General features: G+C 36.4%; 2 protein-coding genes and 1 long non-coding RNA gene across 3 annotated transcripts in view; 1 reads left to right on the top strand and 2 right to left on the bottom strand.

The window, feature by feature from the left end:
- Nucleotides 1–12,029, bottom strand: part of LOC126976754 (DNA replication licensing factor Mcm6) — a 34,038-nt gene extending 22,009 nt beyond the window's left edge. The window contains exons 1-5 of the mRNA XM_050825318.1: nucleotides 11,763–12,029; nucleotides 11,188–11,611; nucleotides 9,216–9,407; nucleotides 7,116–7,288; nucleotides 1,627–1,750 (exon numbers count right to left, since the gene is read on the bottom strand). Of these exons, the coding sequence (XP_050681275.1) occupies nucleotides 1,627–1,750; nucleotides 7,116–7,288; nucleotides 9,216–9,407; nucleotides 11,188–11,611; nucleotides 11,763–11,854 (1,005 nt within the window). The 5' untranslated portion in view covers nucleotides 11,855–12,029. The remainder of the gene's footprint in view (nucleotides 1–1,626; nucleotides 1,751–7,115; nucleotides 7,289–9,215; nucleotides 9,408–11,187; nucleotides 11,612–11,762) is intronic.
- Nucleotides 12,030–12,981: 952 nt separating this feature from the next.
- Nucleotides 12,982–13,841, top strand: LOC126976852 (uncharacterized). Its single transcript, XR_007731987.1, has 4 exons — nucleotides 12,982–13,276; nucleotides 13,354–13,450; nucleotides 13,529–13,615; nucleotides 13,693–13,841. It is a non-coding gene; the product is annotated as an uncharacterized LOC126976852 (long non-coding RNA).
- Nucleotides 13,842–14,010: 169 nt separating this feature from the next.
- Nucleotides 14,011–16,095, bottom strand: LOC126976791 (glycerate kinase). Its single transcript, XM_050825393.1, has one exon. The coding sequence runs from the start codon at nucleotides 15,603–15,605 to the stop codon at nucleotides 14,172–14,174; it is 1,434 nt and encodes a 477-aa protein (XP_050681350.1). The 5' UTR covers nucleotides 15,606–16,095; the 3' UTR covers nucleotides 14,011–14,171.
- Nucleotides 16,096–18,954: the final 2,859 nt, after the last annotated feature.

The following is an 18,954-nucleotide window of genomic DNA, read 5'->3' as shown; positions in this document are numbered from 1 at the left end:
TCAAAAAACCAGCTACAGTAATTAAATTATATAACTGTTACGTTAGGAGCAAGCTTGAGTATTGTAGTACAGCTTGGAACCCGACTTATAAGGTGCATATAGATAGACTGGAAAGGATACAGAAAAAGTTAATTGGTAGTCTATCGTACCGATTCAAGACTCCAAATACAGTCAGGACATATGCAGACAAACTGAAGCACTTTCAATTACAGCAGCTATCCTCGCGACATCTATGTGACTTGTTTGAGCCAAGTTTCTGTAAAACCAATCTAGGACGTGATTCACCTATGGTACGCATTTCTCGTCGCTATAATGACTATACAAAGAAAAGTCCAAATATCGACATTAATTTTGATAGTCTTAACAACTTTAAATTAAAGCTTATTAAGTGTGACCTATCTACAGCCTCAGAATGTAATACCTAGGTAGTCTTATATAATAAATTGATTGGAATACTGCATTCACAGATTTGTAATTAATATAAATAGCTCGTAATATACTAATTTTAATTAATATTTTTTTTTCTTTTTTTTCTCCTTACTAATAATTTTTGTAACACAAAGCATGCTGTGATTACCTTTAATTGTAGGAAAAGTTAAATTTTATAAGTAAATGCAATGTAATTATTAAAACTGTAACTACTATTTCTTATGTTGGTGATCCATTAAATTAAAAAAAAAATCTTAATGCGGTTCACAGAATACATCTACTTACCAAGTTTCAACAGTAGTTCTTATAGTTTTGGAAAAAAGCGGCTGTGACATACGGACGGACTGACAGATAGACATGACGAATCTACAGGGTGGCGCAATAGAACGTGCATATTGCATCATCTTTTTTCGCGGGGTAGAAAGTGCGCGGGCGGGGGGAGTCTGCATCGTTGGGTAGGCGGGCTCATGGAGTTTTAGTCACTATAAGTCACTTGGATGGGAAGCGTCGCGCATTTTGAGTGCGCGCATTTTACGAGAACTCTCGATCATACATCGTTACTAGGCGTTTATATTGTTCTGAATATGGACTACGGCAAATTAATGAAGCTCCGAGTGCTAATTTAATTAAAATATGGGTACAGCGTGTTGAAGAGACTGGTTCAACGTTTAAACTACAAGCAAAAGGTCGTCCAAGAACATCTAGGACCGACGACAATATTGTGAGAGTTATGCAGTCTGTACGAGGAGTTCCACAAATGACTACTCGCAAGAGATCGTCTGTCTTACACTTATCGAGACGAAGTTTGCAACGAATTTTAAACTTGGATCTTAAACTGCATCCTTACATCTTTACTTACTTTAAAAACATCGATCAGCTCAAGGAGAATATCCGTGGTGAAATGGCAGCAATTACACCAGCATTAGTGAAGAAAGTTTTCAATAACTTCCGTTTGCAATTAGAGGAGTGTCGTCGTAGAGAGGGTCATCATTTAGACGATGTTATTTTTAAAAAAATAAACTTCAGTTATTTCTACTATATATATATATATATATATAAACCTGAGTTTTATTTTTACTATACCTTTTATATTTATTTTTTAAACAATATTTTTAATATGCACGTTCTATTCAAAGTTTTAGTTAGTCAAATATACTATGAGGGTAGTTGTATAAATTTATAAGTAAGGTCATTCACCTTATCCCATTCTTTGTCGGTCATTTGCTTCCTCATGTCCTCGGTGGTGACGTCATCAGCGGCCAAGTCCGCCGTACCGAAACGTCTGCTTGTAGCTTGTACGCTGCAAGCTAGAAATGCAGTCCTGAAATATAATGGCATTAGTCGAAAAAGAGCAGAGAATTATAATTTAACAACTATTGGAGACTTGATCCTGTAATAATATACGATATATGCGAGGGCGGCACTGAAAATTTTGGGAATCAAGGAAGTGACAAAACATTACTATTTAAAAATGTATTTATTGCTTTTCGAAGTATTCTCCGCGAAATTTGACACATTTTACCATACGATGGAACTAATCATTGGAGCAACCATTCCATTCGGAACTTGGGGTCTCCAAAATGGCCGTTTTGTAGGCGTCCACAGCTTCTTCAGATTTTTTTTATGGAATAGGAGGACAAACGAGCGTACGGATCACCTGGTGTTAAGTGATCACCGCGCCCACATTCTCTTGCAACACCAGAGGAATCACAAGAGCGTTGCCGGCCTTTAAGGAAGGTGTCCGCGCTTTTTTTGAAGGTACCTATGTCGTATCGTCCCGGAAACACCGCACAAGGAAGCTCATTCCACAGCTTTGTAGTACGTGGAAGAAAGCTCCTTGAAAACCGCACTGTGGAGGACCGCCACACATCCAGATGGTGGGGATGATATCCTAATTTGTGGCGTGTCGTGCGAAGGTGGAAATCGGCGGCAGGAATCAGGTTGAACAGCTCTTCGGAATACTCCCCATGAGAAATGCGGTAGAAGATACACAATGAAGTGACGTCTCTACGCAACGCCAAGTCATCCAGCCGTTCACAGAGCACTGGGTCCCCGACAATTCGAGCTGCTCTGCGTTGCACGCGGTCAAATGGATCGAGCTGATACTGGGGCGCGCCAGACCAGTGATGACAGCAATACTCCATGTGTGGCCGGACCTGCGCTTTGTAGAGCGCTAGAATATGGTCCGGCTTGAAGTATTGCCGTGCTCTATTGATGACGCCCAGCTTCTTCGAAGCCAATTTGGCTTTGCCCTCCAGATGGCCACGGAATTGGCAATCGCTCGAGATTTGAGACCCAGTATTCCGATACTAGGCGAGGCTTTAAGGGAAGTGTTATCGAATAGCGGTGATACGACAAATGTGGTTTTTTTTGTGGTAAATGCGCAAACTTGAGTCTTCTGGGGGTTAAATTGGACAAGGTTCAATTTACCCCATTCCAAAACCTTCTCGAGAGAGGACTCTATAGAAGACACAAGTTTATCCCGGCACTAGTCGACGTTTTCCCGAGAGAGACCTGCATAGCCCGTGTATACAGCATCACCAGTGCAGTCGTCTGCATAGCAATGTATGTTGGAGGTGTCCAACAAATCATTGATATGTAGAAGAAACAGCGTGCGAGATAGCACACAGCCTTGTGGCACTCCAGCGTTCACGGGCTTGGGATTCGAGCAAGAACCGTCGACGACTTGTATGCTGCGCCCAGTGAGGAAGCTGGAGATCCACTTGCATAAGCTCTCGGGAAGCCCAAATGATGGAAGTTTTGAGAGGAGCGCCTTGTGCCAGACACGATCAAAGGCCTTCGCTATATCCAGGCTAACTGTCAGGCCTTCCCCCTTGCTTTCAATAGCCGCCGCCCATCTATGTGTTAAGTATACCACAAGATCACCATGGCGAAAGCCGTATTGTCGGTCGTTAATGAACTGGTGACGTCCAACGAAAACAGAGCTCGCCTAACAGTTTTCTGTCTGAACTGTACTTCAGGCATAGAGCTCTGACACCGCGGGAAGGTCGACGGTGTTTTTCCGTAGTCGTCAAAAGTCGAGTTGGAGGCGAAAAGAGCTCACAGGAGATCGGCTTTCTCTTTTGCCGTATGGGCCAGGGTGTCATTGCTCATGTGCAACGGCGGCATGGACGGCTAGTTGAAGTTATCGAGAGTAGCTTTCGACAACGACCAAAACTTGCGTGTTCCGGTCGTGTAACTGGAAAGCTGCTCGCCGATTTTGACGAAGTGCTTTGACTTCGCACGAGCGATTTGCCGCTTAAAAAATCTGGAGGCACGGTTATATTTCTTTTTAAGAACTTTGCAGTTCGGACCCTTTGTGCCCAGCGCCGCAACCCAAGTTCGATACGCCTGTTTTTTGCATTCAGATGCTGCTTTAACTGACGCATCAAACCAGGGCTGTGATCTGCCACCGATCGGTACTACAGAGCTTGGTATAAAAATATACATGCCCTGCAGTATCACATCGGCTACTGCAACGGCGCAGGCACTAGGATCATCCGAAGGGAAACAAACCTTGTCCCAAGGGTAGGATGCAAAAAAGGAACGCAACCTATCCCAATCTGCTGACTTGTAGTGCCAAACGCGGCGGGTCGCTGGTGGTCTGCGACGTTGGCGTCGGATGGGCACTACACTCCTGACCAGGCAATGGTCGGACGTTCCGAGAGGGGCGTCGACAAAGACCTGGTAACCATCGGGATGTGTAGTCAGCAGAAGATCCAATAAGGACGGCATGTGGCTATCCACATCCGGAAGCCGCGTTGGCAACTCAACCAATTGGGACAGACCATACGCCAATGCAAAATTATGCACAGATCGCCCTGCGTAGTCTGTGGTACGTGATCCAAGCCATTTGGCATTGTGCCCGTTGAAATCACCCAAGACTACGATTTCAGCGGAGGGAATCTTTGCAAGCACGTCGTCAATTGCCGCTTGAACGCAGCTCATGAGATGATCGGTTGTCGACCTGTAGACGCACGCATAGATGCGGACGCGGTCCACTAAATCTACGCGGAGCCAGAGAGTAGACAGGTTCCTACCCTCAAAATTGGCGAGACTGCGACAGCAGATATCCTCCCTAACGTACACACATACCCCGGCATGAGGCATAAAATTGTGCTCAATTTTGTACCCGGGGTACGTTAAATATGACGTATCGCTAGGTCGAGATATCTGCGTCTCCGTAAGGAAACACAAGGCCGGCTGCGCCGTCTCAAGGTGGTACTGGACGGCGTTTAAGTTGGAGTGAATTCCCCTGATGTTACAATAGTCCACATTAAGCGTGGGAATGGCCTCCGGTCCTCGACACTAACCTATGCGAAACATAGCGGCACTAGGCCGCTACTTCACGCCGGTATTCTGTGCGAGAGTGGTAAGTAACCCGGACGAGTCTGGCCCGATTGTGCTGACGTCAAAAGACGGTAGCGTGACTCTCCCACTTTCAATAAGCCCGTAGTCGCCTCTTACGACACCCTAGGGCCTGGGACTACCCTATTCTTTTTACGCCCCGGGGAAGCACAGGGCAAATTCAGGTGATGAAAATCTCTGACCACGTAATTTATTCTTTATTTCAGGGAAAGTATAGAAATCATTAGGGCTTAGGTCGGGGCTGTACGGCGGATGGTCTAATAATTCTATGTTTTCTTGCTCTAAAAACTCTTTTGTTCTGTGCGCGGTGTGAGAACTCGCATTGTCGTGATGGAGGATGATGCGGCGGTGGCAGTTCTCTTTACGGAGTTCAGAAACGACTTGTGGCAAACAAATGCTAGCATACCATTCTGCATTAACCGTTCTTTGTCCCTCAAGAGGAATATCGCAACATGGCCGGTTTTGGAGACAAACGTGGCCACCATTTTTTTTGCAACACTCCGTGAACGAACAATTTGTGTTGGCTTTAACTCATTTCGAACACCCAAACTCGTAAACGATTTTCGTTTCGGGTTCGTACGCGTATATCCAGGATACGATGTTGTATACCGCATTTGAGGATCCTGCGTGGAATCTTTCGAGAGTTCTGACGCACCAAGTAACGCGAGCCGCTTTTTGCTCTTCACAGAGCAAATGCGGTATCCATCGGGAAAACAACTTTTTTACACCTAATTGTTCATGCAAGATTATTTGTATTTGACTCATGCCAATGTCTAAAGTTGCCTGAATTTCGCAGTATGTCACATGTCAATCTTCCTCAATCAGCTTACGCACAGCATCAACGTTTTCTTTGGTGACTGCACTTTTTTGACGACCTTGACGGGGATCATCACTGAGCTTGACACGTCCACGTTGAAATTCAGCAAACCAGCGATAAATTGTGGTTTTGGATGGGGCTTCATCACCAAATGCACAAATCATCCGGTCAACACACTGATTTTGTGTTAAACCACTTCGAAAGTCATAATTAATCATCGCTCTAGAATTTTCTCGAATCAATTCCATTTTTCTCATCGACTAAACAAGTTTGACAAGACCGAGAATCCTTTTTTAAATAAATAAATGGTATTCGATTTTTAAAACCAAGGAGTTTTCAATTAAAAAGATTTTAATATGACAGGAACAGTGGAAATATTCTATTCCCGATACTTTTGGTGCAGCCTATGTAGCACTAAATGCTAAGATTAAGTATTGGTCCCCGCTACGCTCCAACTAGATATCGCACTACCTAAGAACAATATCTTCTTATTCGAATATGTAATGGCAAAGATCGATTAAATAATTCCGAAAAATCCGGCGTTTATAAACTAAGTTGTGACACTTGTAACAGGGTATATATAGGTCAAACAAGTCGAAATTTCGAAATTAGATTAAAGGAACATATTGCCGCATTTAGGAATAATCATCCCGAAAAATCACACTTCGCGAAACACTTAATCGATACAGGTCACTCACTCTGAAACAATAATAATTTTAATATTTTACATACATGTGAAAAAGGATTTCGCTTAAATGTGTTAGAGCAATTAGAAATAATAAAACACAAAAATAACACGTTTACATTGTTGAATGAACAAACAAATTTAGTCCCATCACCTTTGTTACGTATCTCTTCCGGGGGATTCTCATACGTCACAAGAGCCGACCAATCACAGCGCGTCATTTCATGGGACGAGGGTATAAAAGAGTGGCTTCCGGCTCATTTGATTCAGTCTCGTGCCAGATTTTGGCGAGACAACACGTCCTGAGGATGCCTCGTGTAGAGGCGAAACACGTGTCGAATTGTTTTTTTTTGTATTTATAGTACTAAAATAAAATTATACTGTTTACAGACGTATTATGTATTTTATTTTACGTATATGTCAGTCATCTATAACATTACTAAAATTTCACTAGTTTCTATTGTGTAGTTAAGAAACTATCACACTTTTAATAAGCGACATTTATATTAATTTGAAAAGAAAGTCTGTGGTGTAATAAGGTGATGGATGTCCTGGGGGGGCCTGCAGAAGATATCAATGTTATTCCCTGGAATTATACTGCATTGAGCTTATTGATATTACAAGGACACGAACCCTGCGACCTTTTTTTCCATATAGTCCACTCAAAATAATCTATTAGATAACCCATTATGACAACACACTAATATTCCTGACCTGTTTTTATCGGTTGTCTAACAGCAAGAGACTATATAGATGTATAAGATATCTAAGTTTTCAATGTACAATTGTTTTTCCAGAAGCGCGTTATTAACTCACTTGTAATGTAGCTCTCTGACTCCCAATGCCTTTAATCCTTTGATTCCTTCCATTTGTCCTTCGGTAGCCATCTTAGTCCGCGTTGTCAGCTCTGCTTTGGCTCCTGGCATTGACAAAGATCCAACATCTGGTACCACTATTAGTGTTCCAGTGAAGTCATACCGGTCTCCAGCCTGAGAATTATAAAACAAATACTTTAAGCTTGGTGGTCTACTTTAACAAGACATTAGTTAAATTGTAGTATACCTTCACAGAATCCACAGTAGGAAGAATAGAATGTAAACAATTTATTATTTTTAAAACAAATTTAATTTGTATTTTATACACCAAAATTTATGAACAATGCGGGACTCTCTCTCAGGTTCTGTCCGAGCACTCTTAACAACGGAGCCAACAATTTGAGTGATGTATTGTTGATAAATCTTGATATGTCTTGTTCAACTCTCAGGTTGTGGCTTCATCTACAGGATCTACTTTACAGTTGATAACCTGCTCAACCCTAATATTTACACATTAGTAAATTGACTTGACATTTTGCTCTTTCAAATCTAAGCAATTTATTATGTTTAATGTGATAGCTTCTGGGATTTAATTTGTTTATTAGAATATATTGTATGCTATATTATTGTATACTATTTGCAACGTCTGGTCAGTTGAAATGACAAGTTCATAGTGTTTTTTATTTATAGCAATGTAACAAGCCAACATTCATGAATATATAACACTTAAAATCATTTGTGTCACTTTTCCTTTATAGCTTCGGGGTTGCTGAAGGTAAGTTTAATCTTAGTGAATCAATTGTTGACTGATTTGAGGGTTCACAAATGGTTTCTAGCTCAATTCGTCTTCGTCGAAAATTCATCATCATCATATCAGCCCGAAGGCCTAACTGCTGGACAAAGGCGTCCCCCAAAGATCTCCACGACGTTCGATCCTACGCTGCCCTCATCCAACGTGTTCCGGCCATCTTGACCAGATCGTCGGTCCATCTTGAGGGGGCCTAAAAACAATGCACTTTCCGGTACGTGACCGCCATTTAAGGACTTGCTGCCCAACCGGCCATCTGTCATCGAGCCATGCGCCCTGCCTACTGCCACTTCAGTTTCGTAATTATTTTGCTATTTCGGTGACATTGGTTCTGATTTGATCTAGCAGGGAGACTCCGAGCATAGCCCTCTGAGCGACCATGATGTTCCTCATCAGGCCCACACTTAGTAGGTAATCACTGGCAACACACACTGGTTGAAAACCTTCTTCATTAGACACTGGTATTTCTAGTCAAAATTAATTAACCTATATCTTTTCAGCAGTGTAGTGACACACAGCAGTGTATTGTTATATGTTTGCAAGGCATGAAGATTGAAATAGCTCACTAGCTATTTCAATCTTCATGCCTTGCAAACATATAACAATACACATATTAAGTGCTTGCATTTGTTTGCTTGTAGGCAGAATAAGATGTCTGAGTGTTGCCCATCTAGTTCGCATCCTGTGTTCAAGAGCCACACACTGGTAAGTAGCAGTTTGTTGTAATAATCTCTTAGTGAAATAGTGAAACTTAGTGATTTTGCTGAATAAACAATTTTCAACACTCGGTCAAAGCTTCAAATATATTATAGTGTCAGAAAAAATATATGTAATCTACAAATTCAAAAATTTCGTGCATCTCTCTTCTCTCTCATACAGTGTTTTATGATCATGTATATCGTTGTTTTAATACTGATAAATAGCCAGTATTTAAATAAAATTTAAATTCATACTTTTTTACAATTTGTGACGTATTTTTGAATGAATACCTACCTATTTTGAAAAAACTTATAAACATGATAAATTAAAAATGGTTCACTGTGGCATATCTAATGCATATATATATCACAAAAAATCATAACTATCACCTCCTAACAGGCGAACGACGAATTACCAATTATCGCCCTGTATATTTATAATCTGTAAATACAAGAAAATTTGCTAGAAACTTTCTTAGTGATTTTTGTTGTAGGTTGATACTTCAGCGAGGGCCTTGGGCCAGAATCGCCATAGGTGAAGTTTAAGCATCATTATGAGATTTTAATTTTTTTAAAGTACTCTAAGCATAATTACCTGCACAGATTCGACAGCTTCAGCCCTCAGGATAACCTCCAAGGATCTTGGAATACAGCCTCGAGGTAACTCTGCTTGGGTTTCTTGTACGCGGATCTTTTGAAAGTCCACAAATACTGATTTGTCCGCATCCAACATAAATCGGCGACGGTTCGCACACACTGGGTTTCTGCATATTGTCGGTATTGTGTACTAAAATTGAAAATTAGCTATGGGAGTACAACAGCACATCATTTATATACTCATAAGGATGATATTGAAGTATACTTAGGTTAGAGACATTTTTTTTATGAAAGAGGAGGGCAAATGACCATATGGGTCAACTTATGTTAAGTGATCACCACTATCCACTCTTGCAACACTTAAGGAGAAACAGGAGCACTGCCAGCCTTTTAGGCAGTTGTACAAGGTAAAGGTACACAGATTCATGTTTTCTGATATTGTACAATGTATATGTGCAATCTTATGAGACAAAATATTATATCAAATATTATTAATAACTATAGTAAATTATTATAATGACATAGTCTTTTAATTAGTATTCTCTCATAAGATTGTACATATACATCATACAATATAACAAAATGTATACATACATATACCACACTCCCGGAACTGGATTGTGTAATTGATTGGTTATTTTAACAGTAGTATATTGTTAACTTGACAGTAGTAAAATTTACCACATAGTTATTCAATTCGTTAATATTTTTTTTTGCTTAATTCGTGCCATGCCGTGCTAGGTACTTATCGAGGAATGTGAGATGGGTGGCGTTCAGTCACAAGGGATGTATAACGTGCATAAAAGCATATTTTACAAAAAAAACTAAATTAATACTTGTTACAATTATTATAATAAAGAATATGTAATGTTTATTTGATATTGATAAAAAAGAATATATTTAGAGTAATTTTTTTGTTTCATTGTAAAAATACTATTTCTTATGCTTGTTTGTGATAAAATATTATTACATTAACAGATAAATAATTTATTCACACAATGCTTTGTGAAAAATATATTAAAATGTAATATAAAATAAGTTTAGTTAAAATACCCATAAGAATCCCCCATTGTTACAATAAATCCATTGTGATATTTTTAACCTGGTAGCGACAGTTCGTGTTGCATTATGGGGTGTTCCTCCACCCAAGTTAATCATATCTGTAAACACTCTAACTTGCACTAAAGAATGCAAGCAAAGAAATGAATGAGTGTGGTAAATAGAATAAGACTACTACTAGAAGATTCAAAAGTTGTCAGTCACATTAATTTGTTTTTGTTTGCAAACCAAGCAAGTTTTATATGTGTTTTGTATAATATATAAATAAAATGTATATTTATGATCATTAACAATTTTATTTCGAAATTTTGGTTTTTGGTTAATTATTACAACATTTTTTGTAAAATAAAATAAAAAAGTTGTTTTATAATTATTCTAATTATATAAACTTTATATATAGCAATGCAAAACCTTACAAATACATTATTTTTAAGCAAATGCTTCAACATTGTGCAACACTACCCAGAAATAAACACACAGATGCACCTATTTTTGAAAAATGATTACACAATTAAAGACAGTTTTATTATTTCCATGTGGTATTTGATTTCACTCAGATATAGTGAGAGACAAACATATAATTGCATTCATAATATGTATATTATTAATTACATAGATTAGTATAAATATTCTAGTCAATATTGAATTAGCTGCTAACTCCTGTAATAACAAGTTCTCACAAAGGGATTTTAAAAACCAAAATTGCTTACTAAAAATTTTGAAGAAAATTCAAATGAGCTTAATTAAAATTGGTTAAATTCTGGTAGCAAAGATTGCAAACTTTTATTGAACCAATTTTTGTTGCTTTCAATTTGTTCAACTTCTGTTCAAATCGCAAGCTATTTAGCAGTTGATCATCTAAAACAGACCCATGTGAACATATTGTAAGACTAACAAAAAATGTAACTAACCTTAAACTGTTGTTCAACACTTTTTATCACAGTTTGACAGTCAAGACAAACAAATGTGCCCATCACCAGCTCCGGATGCACAGGGTGAGTCCTCACTATCTGTCCGGATATTCTTATGAGAGTGCCTATCTTTGCTGTGGTTAACTCTCTCACTTTATGTCTTGTGGGAACATCAACAAATGAAACATAGCATTCTTTACCCTGCAAGTCTTTTTTCATACCACTCTCAGCTAGACTTAACACATAATTCAGTATCGCTTGGTTTAAAAATGGATAGATTCTGTAGTACTCTTCAATTATTGTAGTTGCTAAGTTTTGATTATACTTCTCTACATCATCAAAGCTTACTTCTAAAGTACTTAGTTCAGGTTTTAACAGCTCCTTTGCTTGTTTTTCGTATTTTAATTCATTGTCTTCTTTGAATCTAGAATTTTAAGCATTTAAAGAGATTAATAATATGATTACCGGTACTAACCTATAAAAAAAGTAACCTTAACAAATTTAAGCATAAAATCTACGAAATATGTACTATTTATGTATTTTTTTTAAAGTCCGTAATTATTAAATAAACTTACTCTTCTAAAAAGTCCTGAAAAAGTTTCTGACAACGCACTCCAACTTCATCTTTAACTTGACTCTGTGTAGCATAAGTATCAGCTACATCCATTTTTAAACGCGCACAGATAGACCTTAGAAATAAATACCGTTCAAAAGATAGATTGAACTAATAGAATTACAACAAAAACTTTTATTTCCGACTTATAAACAAAAACTGTACAGCATTGTTTTCAATTTTTATGTTTAGACTTTTGACAAGTTCACGTTTTGGCGGGAAATCAGTGTGGCTATCTACAACAAAAAGTTAAACTCTCCTTGAAATAATGAATATGTATTATTAATTTAAAGTCTTGGTAGTAACACAATCAGCTACCAAAATAGAAAATAAAAATATTAAATCATTTTTCCATATTATCTTCAATTACAAGACAAAACCCCGTTATGTTTATGGGCAATACAAATTCCAATTGGGTAATAAATATGTAGGTTAGTTATGACTTACCCAGCGAGCTAACAAGTGCTTTACATGTACATGGCAAAGCTTTTTCTTCACGATTAGGCCACCTAAAGTAATTACGTAAGTATCCACCTCTAGTTTGTGCTTAAAGTCAATGATTTAAGACCCAATGTAGTATAGATAAAAATATCATGTTTACAACTATACTATAAATAGACCGTTTACCGTAAGATCAAAGTTGCTTTTGGAAATTGGCAGCAATGCCTACGTTGCTGCCAAAATATACATGAAGCATTTACCCCACTTTGTGAATGGTGCTTGCCGGCGAAATTATCTAAACTTATGTACCTACCTCAGAGTAATACAATGCCACTTAGCTTGAATGTTGTTTAATGTTTTCATAAATTCTTAATGCGTATATATGAAAATGGTTATATCACGCTCTTCATATTATTCAATAACCCTTTGATCCCAAACAAATGTATGTAACGGATAAAAACTCGCAGAGCTACTAGTTAATTACAGATTTGGACTTCCAGCCCAGCCAGAATGCGGAATTGTTAAGAATTAGGATGAAGCTTTGATATGGCAATAGCACCCACCTATCATTAAATCTCACGCGGCACGGCAGCCAATTGTCGATACTCTATTGTTTTCTAAGTATACGGGATTTCAAAGAACTTTCTTATACGTTCTACTAAGTTGTCTAATGAGCTTCCTTGTGCGGTGTCTTCCTTTTCCATAAAAAAAAAAAAAATAGTTGTCAGTTGTCACTGCAACAGTGACATGTTTTTGTTTACTTTTAGAAAATTGTATATAATTTATAAAAAAATGTAATACACTATCGAAGTAAAAACTCGCTGAAAAGATAAATGCTCCAGAATAATTTATACAGATTCCTTAAAATACTAAGATTGCAGCCTATTATTTTTTACATCGGATTGCTGTTAAAATCTCAAATTTATTACCTAACCTAAAAATGAATGAAGAAAAAGTGGACTTCTTATTTAGAGCAGCGTCTGTTTTTTCACAATCTAACAATAAAATACACGATATATTAAGAAGCCATTATTTGTATGTATATTACTCTCATCATACATAGAAACAACTTTACTTTTTATTTATTGCTGCAATACTTCCTTCTGTTGCAGTTTACGATGCAAAACTCTTATCAAGGAAGGTGAAGCATCCGAAAAACGAATAAGATGCGGACATTGTCGTTTAGAATGGAAGAGCCGTTTATGCCGTGTAATGCAGCAACCTGATAATTATTATGGAAGCACACTTAGTTAAAGATGAACCATTGTGTTTTTTTTCATGTTGCAGGTCAAGTCAACAAAGTCAAGCAAGAATAAAAGACGAAGGAACAGGTCCGATCCGGATAAGAATACTAATATGTATAATAAAGACCTAGTGGGTGTACACATCAACTTTCAAGTGAATTCCTATCCATTTTTCGATTGACTAATGAAGATATTAACTACTTTCAGGAAAGGACCTGTGCCTTCTGTGGACATATCACAAAAATTCCCATTCATAGAGTTAACCAAAAAAATAATCTGGAGCCTCCTCCAACCTTGATTAAGGAGCTTAAACCCAAAGTATTAAAAACACAAGAGGCAGGAAAAGTTATTGATGTTTACAGAAAAACAAAGGATGTGTTTTCTTTAAAAAATGAAAAAAATTCCATAAAGTCCTTAAAAGATGTTAAAGTTATAAAAAATAATAAGAAGAAGAAGGACAAATTTGCTGGACTTTGTCAAAAAGCTGTATTGGCATCAGCGAAAATAAAAATGAATAAAGATAGGCAAAATAAACTCAATTTATTTCTTAAACCATTGTAAATACTGTGTTTATAAATATTATAGTTGATAAGAACCCAAATTGGTTTTTATTTCATACAATAACAAACATAACAAATTTTAAATGTGTACTTATATTTTGCATTCCCTGATTTCTTATTAAAAATTCATTTACTGTTCCTTTTGATAAATAATAAATGAATATCCATTACATTAGTATTAGTGTGCCCAGTTATCACATGAAATGCTCCATTTTGAAACATTTTATAGAATGTGTAAGAATCATTATTATCCACACATGATTGAACATCCAGATTCTCCTTTTCTGCATCTAGGACCAAATTCAAATACCCTAATGCTCCTGCAGCATCTGTAGGTCCATCTATGCCATCAGTTCCAGCACTTAAGAAATATATGCTAAATTTATTAAGTTTATGTCTATTTTCATTTAAAAGAATTGAAAACTCTAAAGCTAACTGTTGATTCCTTCCTCCAACACCGTTTCCCTTTACTTGCACAGTTGTTTCTCCACTAAGTACTAAACATATGCCATTTTCAACATCTGTACTTAACACAGTAAACTCATTTATGTTTGGTAAATTCAAACCATTTAATTTATTTTTCAGGCAATTCAAATCAATATGTTCATCACAATAATCACAGAACATTTGTGTGATTTTCAAGTAATCTTGTGCAACTTGCTTAACATTTCCTGTTATTGTATGTGAAAGTACTATTGGTGTATAACCTATAAGTTTTATTTCTTTTATAGAAGCTTCCACACATATTTTGTTTGAGCCAATAATATAGTTTTTGACATTGTTATCTGGAAATGGTTGGATAAGTTCTGAAGATTGTAAAACATGTTTAACAGATTCCGGGATTTTAGTAAACAATTCATATTTTTGTATAACTTTCAATGCTTCATCTGATACATCTTTGTTTTCTACTGTGGGCCCACTTGCTATTAAGTCTAGTGGATCACCAACAATATCTGAGAGGATAAGAGAGACAACATGAGCTGGCTGTGATTCAATAGCTAGTTTTCCTCCTTTCAAATCAGAAATTCTCTTGCGCACAGAATTTAATTCTTTAATATCAGCTCCTGCATTTCCTAACATTTTGATAACCAAGGTTTTTTCATATAAAGTTATGGGACTTTTAGGAAGTGGCAGTAAAGCAGATCCACCTCCCGATATAAGAACTAATAAAATGTCATCTTTCGTAAGACTTGTTATTAAAGATTTAACTTTTCTACTTGTATTCTCAGCTAAAAGATCAGGTAAGTTGTTTCTGGCCCCTTCAATATATAATATCTTTCTTTTTGACTCATCATGTTCTAGGCTTTCGATAGGCACACTAACAATGCCCTGTTTAATTTTAGAATCCAGCATATTTTCAATCTCAATAGCCATATTTTTTACAGCCTTACCAAATCCTATGACATAAAGTTGCTTATCTTTTAAGTTATACTCATGGCCACAAACATTCAACACTTCTGAATTATATTTCAATGATTTTTTAATTAAGTTTGCAGGCAGTACGGCTGCTACACTATTCGTAAATATTTTAATTAAATTTTCTATTATAATTTTGCACATTATTATTTGTTTAGTTAAATAGTATTTTTAATAAGAATTAATTAAGACACCGCTAGACGCAAGTATAAATTTATGTATATTTACTTACGTTACTTGTTATTTTGTTATCTTATCACTTAAACTTACATTTAACCTATAACGTTAGGTAAGAAGGGGAGAGTAGGGACGGTTGCCTTGTCTTGTGGCAATGATATTATAATATTAAAAGAGGTAGATATGTCACTAGCGCGCCGAAAATCAATCGCCTAAATTGAGTCAATTGGCGCATGGGGTCGTAGACCGTAGTCGCTCTCTCGATACGAAAACGGTACGCACGCGTTTGTTGTTGACAGAATTGCTTTAATTTGATACAGGTACAACATTAAAATGCCGTCTTGTGTTATGGGAAGATGCACTAATTACGAAAGTAAAATAAAATCATAGAATTACATACAACAAATAAGAAATCATGAATTATAACATTTTATTTGATTTGATTATTTATCTAACAAAATAAATATGTTGCCATGACAACGCCAAGCCGATCATAGATTAACGTACAGAAATGACAAAATATTGATGCTGTCTGTTGCGGGATGATCGAGGTAGAATATTTTAGGAAATTATGTAAAAAAGTCATTGTTGCAGTGAATGTAATAATTTTTAATAAACAAGTGCGTATATAGGTAGCTGAACTATCAAACTACTAAAACAAGTTTTAGGGTAGGACGTAGGAGTTATATCCCTTGCTAACTGCAGAAGAATCAATGGATCATTTTCTTCTTCTCCCATTACCTTATTGTAATAAACCCTCAACAAAAAACCTTCATAAATAATATAAGATACAAAAAATAATAATTGTAATCTTAAAACTTTTTGGGAGCCGTTGTTAGTAAAATTGTAAAAATAAACTTAAACCCTTACTGTAGATACCTTTCGGTTTTGTTGTGGTGTCTGTATTTTTTTTTTATTATTTTATGTATAAATAATTAATGTCATCAAAATAGGGCTATATATTATAATCAATATTAAATTATTTTTTTATAAATTCAATGACACATTATCTACCTAATTTCAATGCAGTTTTACTACTTTATAACTTTTACTACATGAACTCATGAGTGAATCGTATTTTAGACATAAATCATTGTGTACGGGTAAAAGTTATATCTGTTGAATTATTACTCTATGTTGTTTCAACTTAAACGAAGACGCAATCAGCAAGTTAGACTTATCTCTTTCTCGCTTGCGATAATTGTATCATGCTATGCTTCTTTCAGATATAATCGTAACGTAGTGTGCTATTGAAATGTTAAATGATTAATGTGTGCCTATTTCCCAATCTTTTAATTTACGTTATTGGCAAAAAGTAAACGCTATTGCCAAAAGAAGAAAAAAAAAAATGTGTGCCTAAGTGAATCATTTAGTACATCGAATTAGTTCTAGGTAACCTATCTATATTTTTAAATATCATTGTCTTGTGGATGATGATATTATAGTATTAAAAGAGGAACTTTTAAATATCATTGTGGAGGGCGTAATAAATTTAAATCTTACATATTTTTTTTCGCTTTAGCTTATAACTAACAAAATATATTTTTTAAGCTATTGCATAGAATCAAGAAATTCCGTAACGAAAATAAACCCTAACACCCGCCAGTGTTCTGTGATCAGCGCCATCAATCGGAAACCGTTATGTTGTCGTATTATACTCGACAGATTCGACACTCGACACGTTCGATTAGGACATACGAAATAGTTTATAAAAGTGATACTAGATGTCGCATAATCTAACACTATTTATTTTTAAATTAATCTTAATTGGAGTGTCTTATTTTCATAAAAAATAAAATAAAAAAAGTAAGTTGGTACGATTTTTAATAGGTTACTTTCAAATTACAAACAAGTAATAAATTGTTATTGTTTAGTTCTTCCCTCTTCACGATCATTATCTCTAAGCTACTTCATAATTTATAACAATAAAAGTTCTGAAGCTGCTTAGTTTTAAATACCTAGGTAGGTTTAGTATTTTTACAATAATCATTACAGAACAATTTCAAGACTAGACTTAAACACTGTTTAGTATTTATCGTATACAACTCCTTTTAAAGAAAGCTAATTATCGATAGAAGATCTCCTTCCCTACGCCGACCTTGGCTTTGAATAGCGTGGCAGTCAAAGAGACACCGTCGGCACGTGTATCTCTTTGACGGCCACGGGCGGCGCAATTCAAAGGCAGCTAGGCAAAGCGGCAATGCCTTATGATATTGAAATATTCAAGTTCATTGAATTATTGACCCAGTCCCCCAAATCTTACAGGACGTTTAAATTTGTTCAAAATGAAAAGCCTACTTTTTGACAAAACCACTGCACGGATTTCGTTAATGTTTGGTATATCGTCAGCTAATCTTAGCTGCTTAGCATCTGCTAACAAGTATGTACCTACATTTATTTCACATAAGCTGTTTCCATACTATATATAATTATTGGATGCGCGATCTCGAAAGTCTCAGTGAGTAGTGAAAGAGTGTTGAAAATCGGTTGTAATTTGCACTTTTTATTAAGAAAAAACAAAAAAGTGAAACTTTACCGTTAAATTGTGCCAAAACAAGATCGGTGACGTATTCTTTTCAAACTGTAGTTCTGTGCGCCTTGTCTGCCCTCACTCTTGGAGAACACTTCCTGATTTTTCTGGGTAGGCCCGAAGAAGAGGAGGAAAAAATTTATTTTGCGACTGAATTAGACTACAAAACTATTATTTTTAGATCGTGATGCTGTGCACTACATCTGCCTCCTCTGTTTAAGACCATTTCCAAAATTTTCTGGAAAGGCTTCGAAGCAGGAGAAGAAAAATATTAATTTGCGCCTAAACAGGATCGTCAATCCACAGTCTTAAATTACGGTCCTGTACCTCTCGTTAACACCCATCTTTTAACATCGTAACATCTTGACTGTTGCTTCTCAATATATTCTTGATAATGTAATGTATGTTCATAGGCACATAAGTGAATTTGCCAGAAACTGTCATAACCATAATGTTAACACCAGGAACAGACATAAACTGATGATGCCTACTACTCGGCTAAGTCGAGTAAGTAAGTCTTGTGGGGCGATGTATATGCTTTTACAACAAGATCCCAGAAAATGTTCAAAACAAAAGTATTACGTTATTCAAAAGAATTGTTAAATGGCAAAACGTAGTCTAATCCACGGAGCACTTCGTGAATAAATCGCTGGAATGTTTGTCCCGCATTCTTCAGACCAGGACACATGCGAGGAAATTCCAATAAACCCATTGGTGTGATGATAGCTGTTTTCTCTATGTCCTGTTCCCTGGTCTTCAATTGTTGGTAAGCGCGGTTGAGGTCGA

This window comes from Leptidea sinapis, chromosome 42 (genome assembly GCF_905404315.1).
Source record: "Leptidea sinapis chromosome 42, ilLepSina1.1, whole genome shotgun sequence".
In the NCBI taxonomy this organism is placed as follows: Eukaryota; Metazoa; Arthropoda; class Insecta; order Lepidoptera; family Pieridae; genus Leptidea; species Leptidea sinapis.
This window is presented reverse-complemented; position numbering and strand designations above follow the sequence as displayed.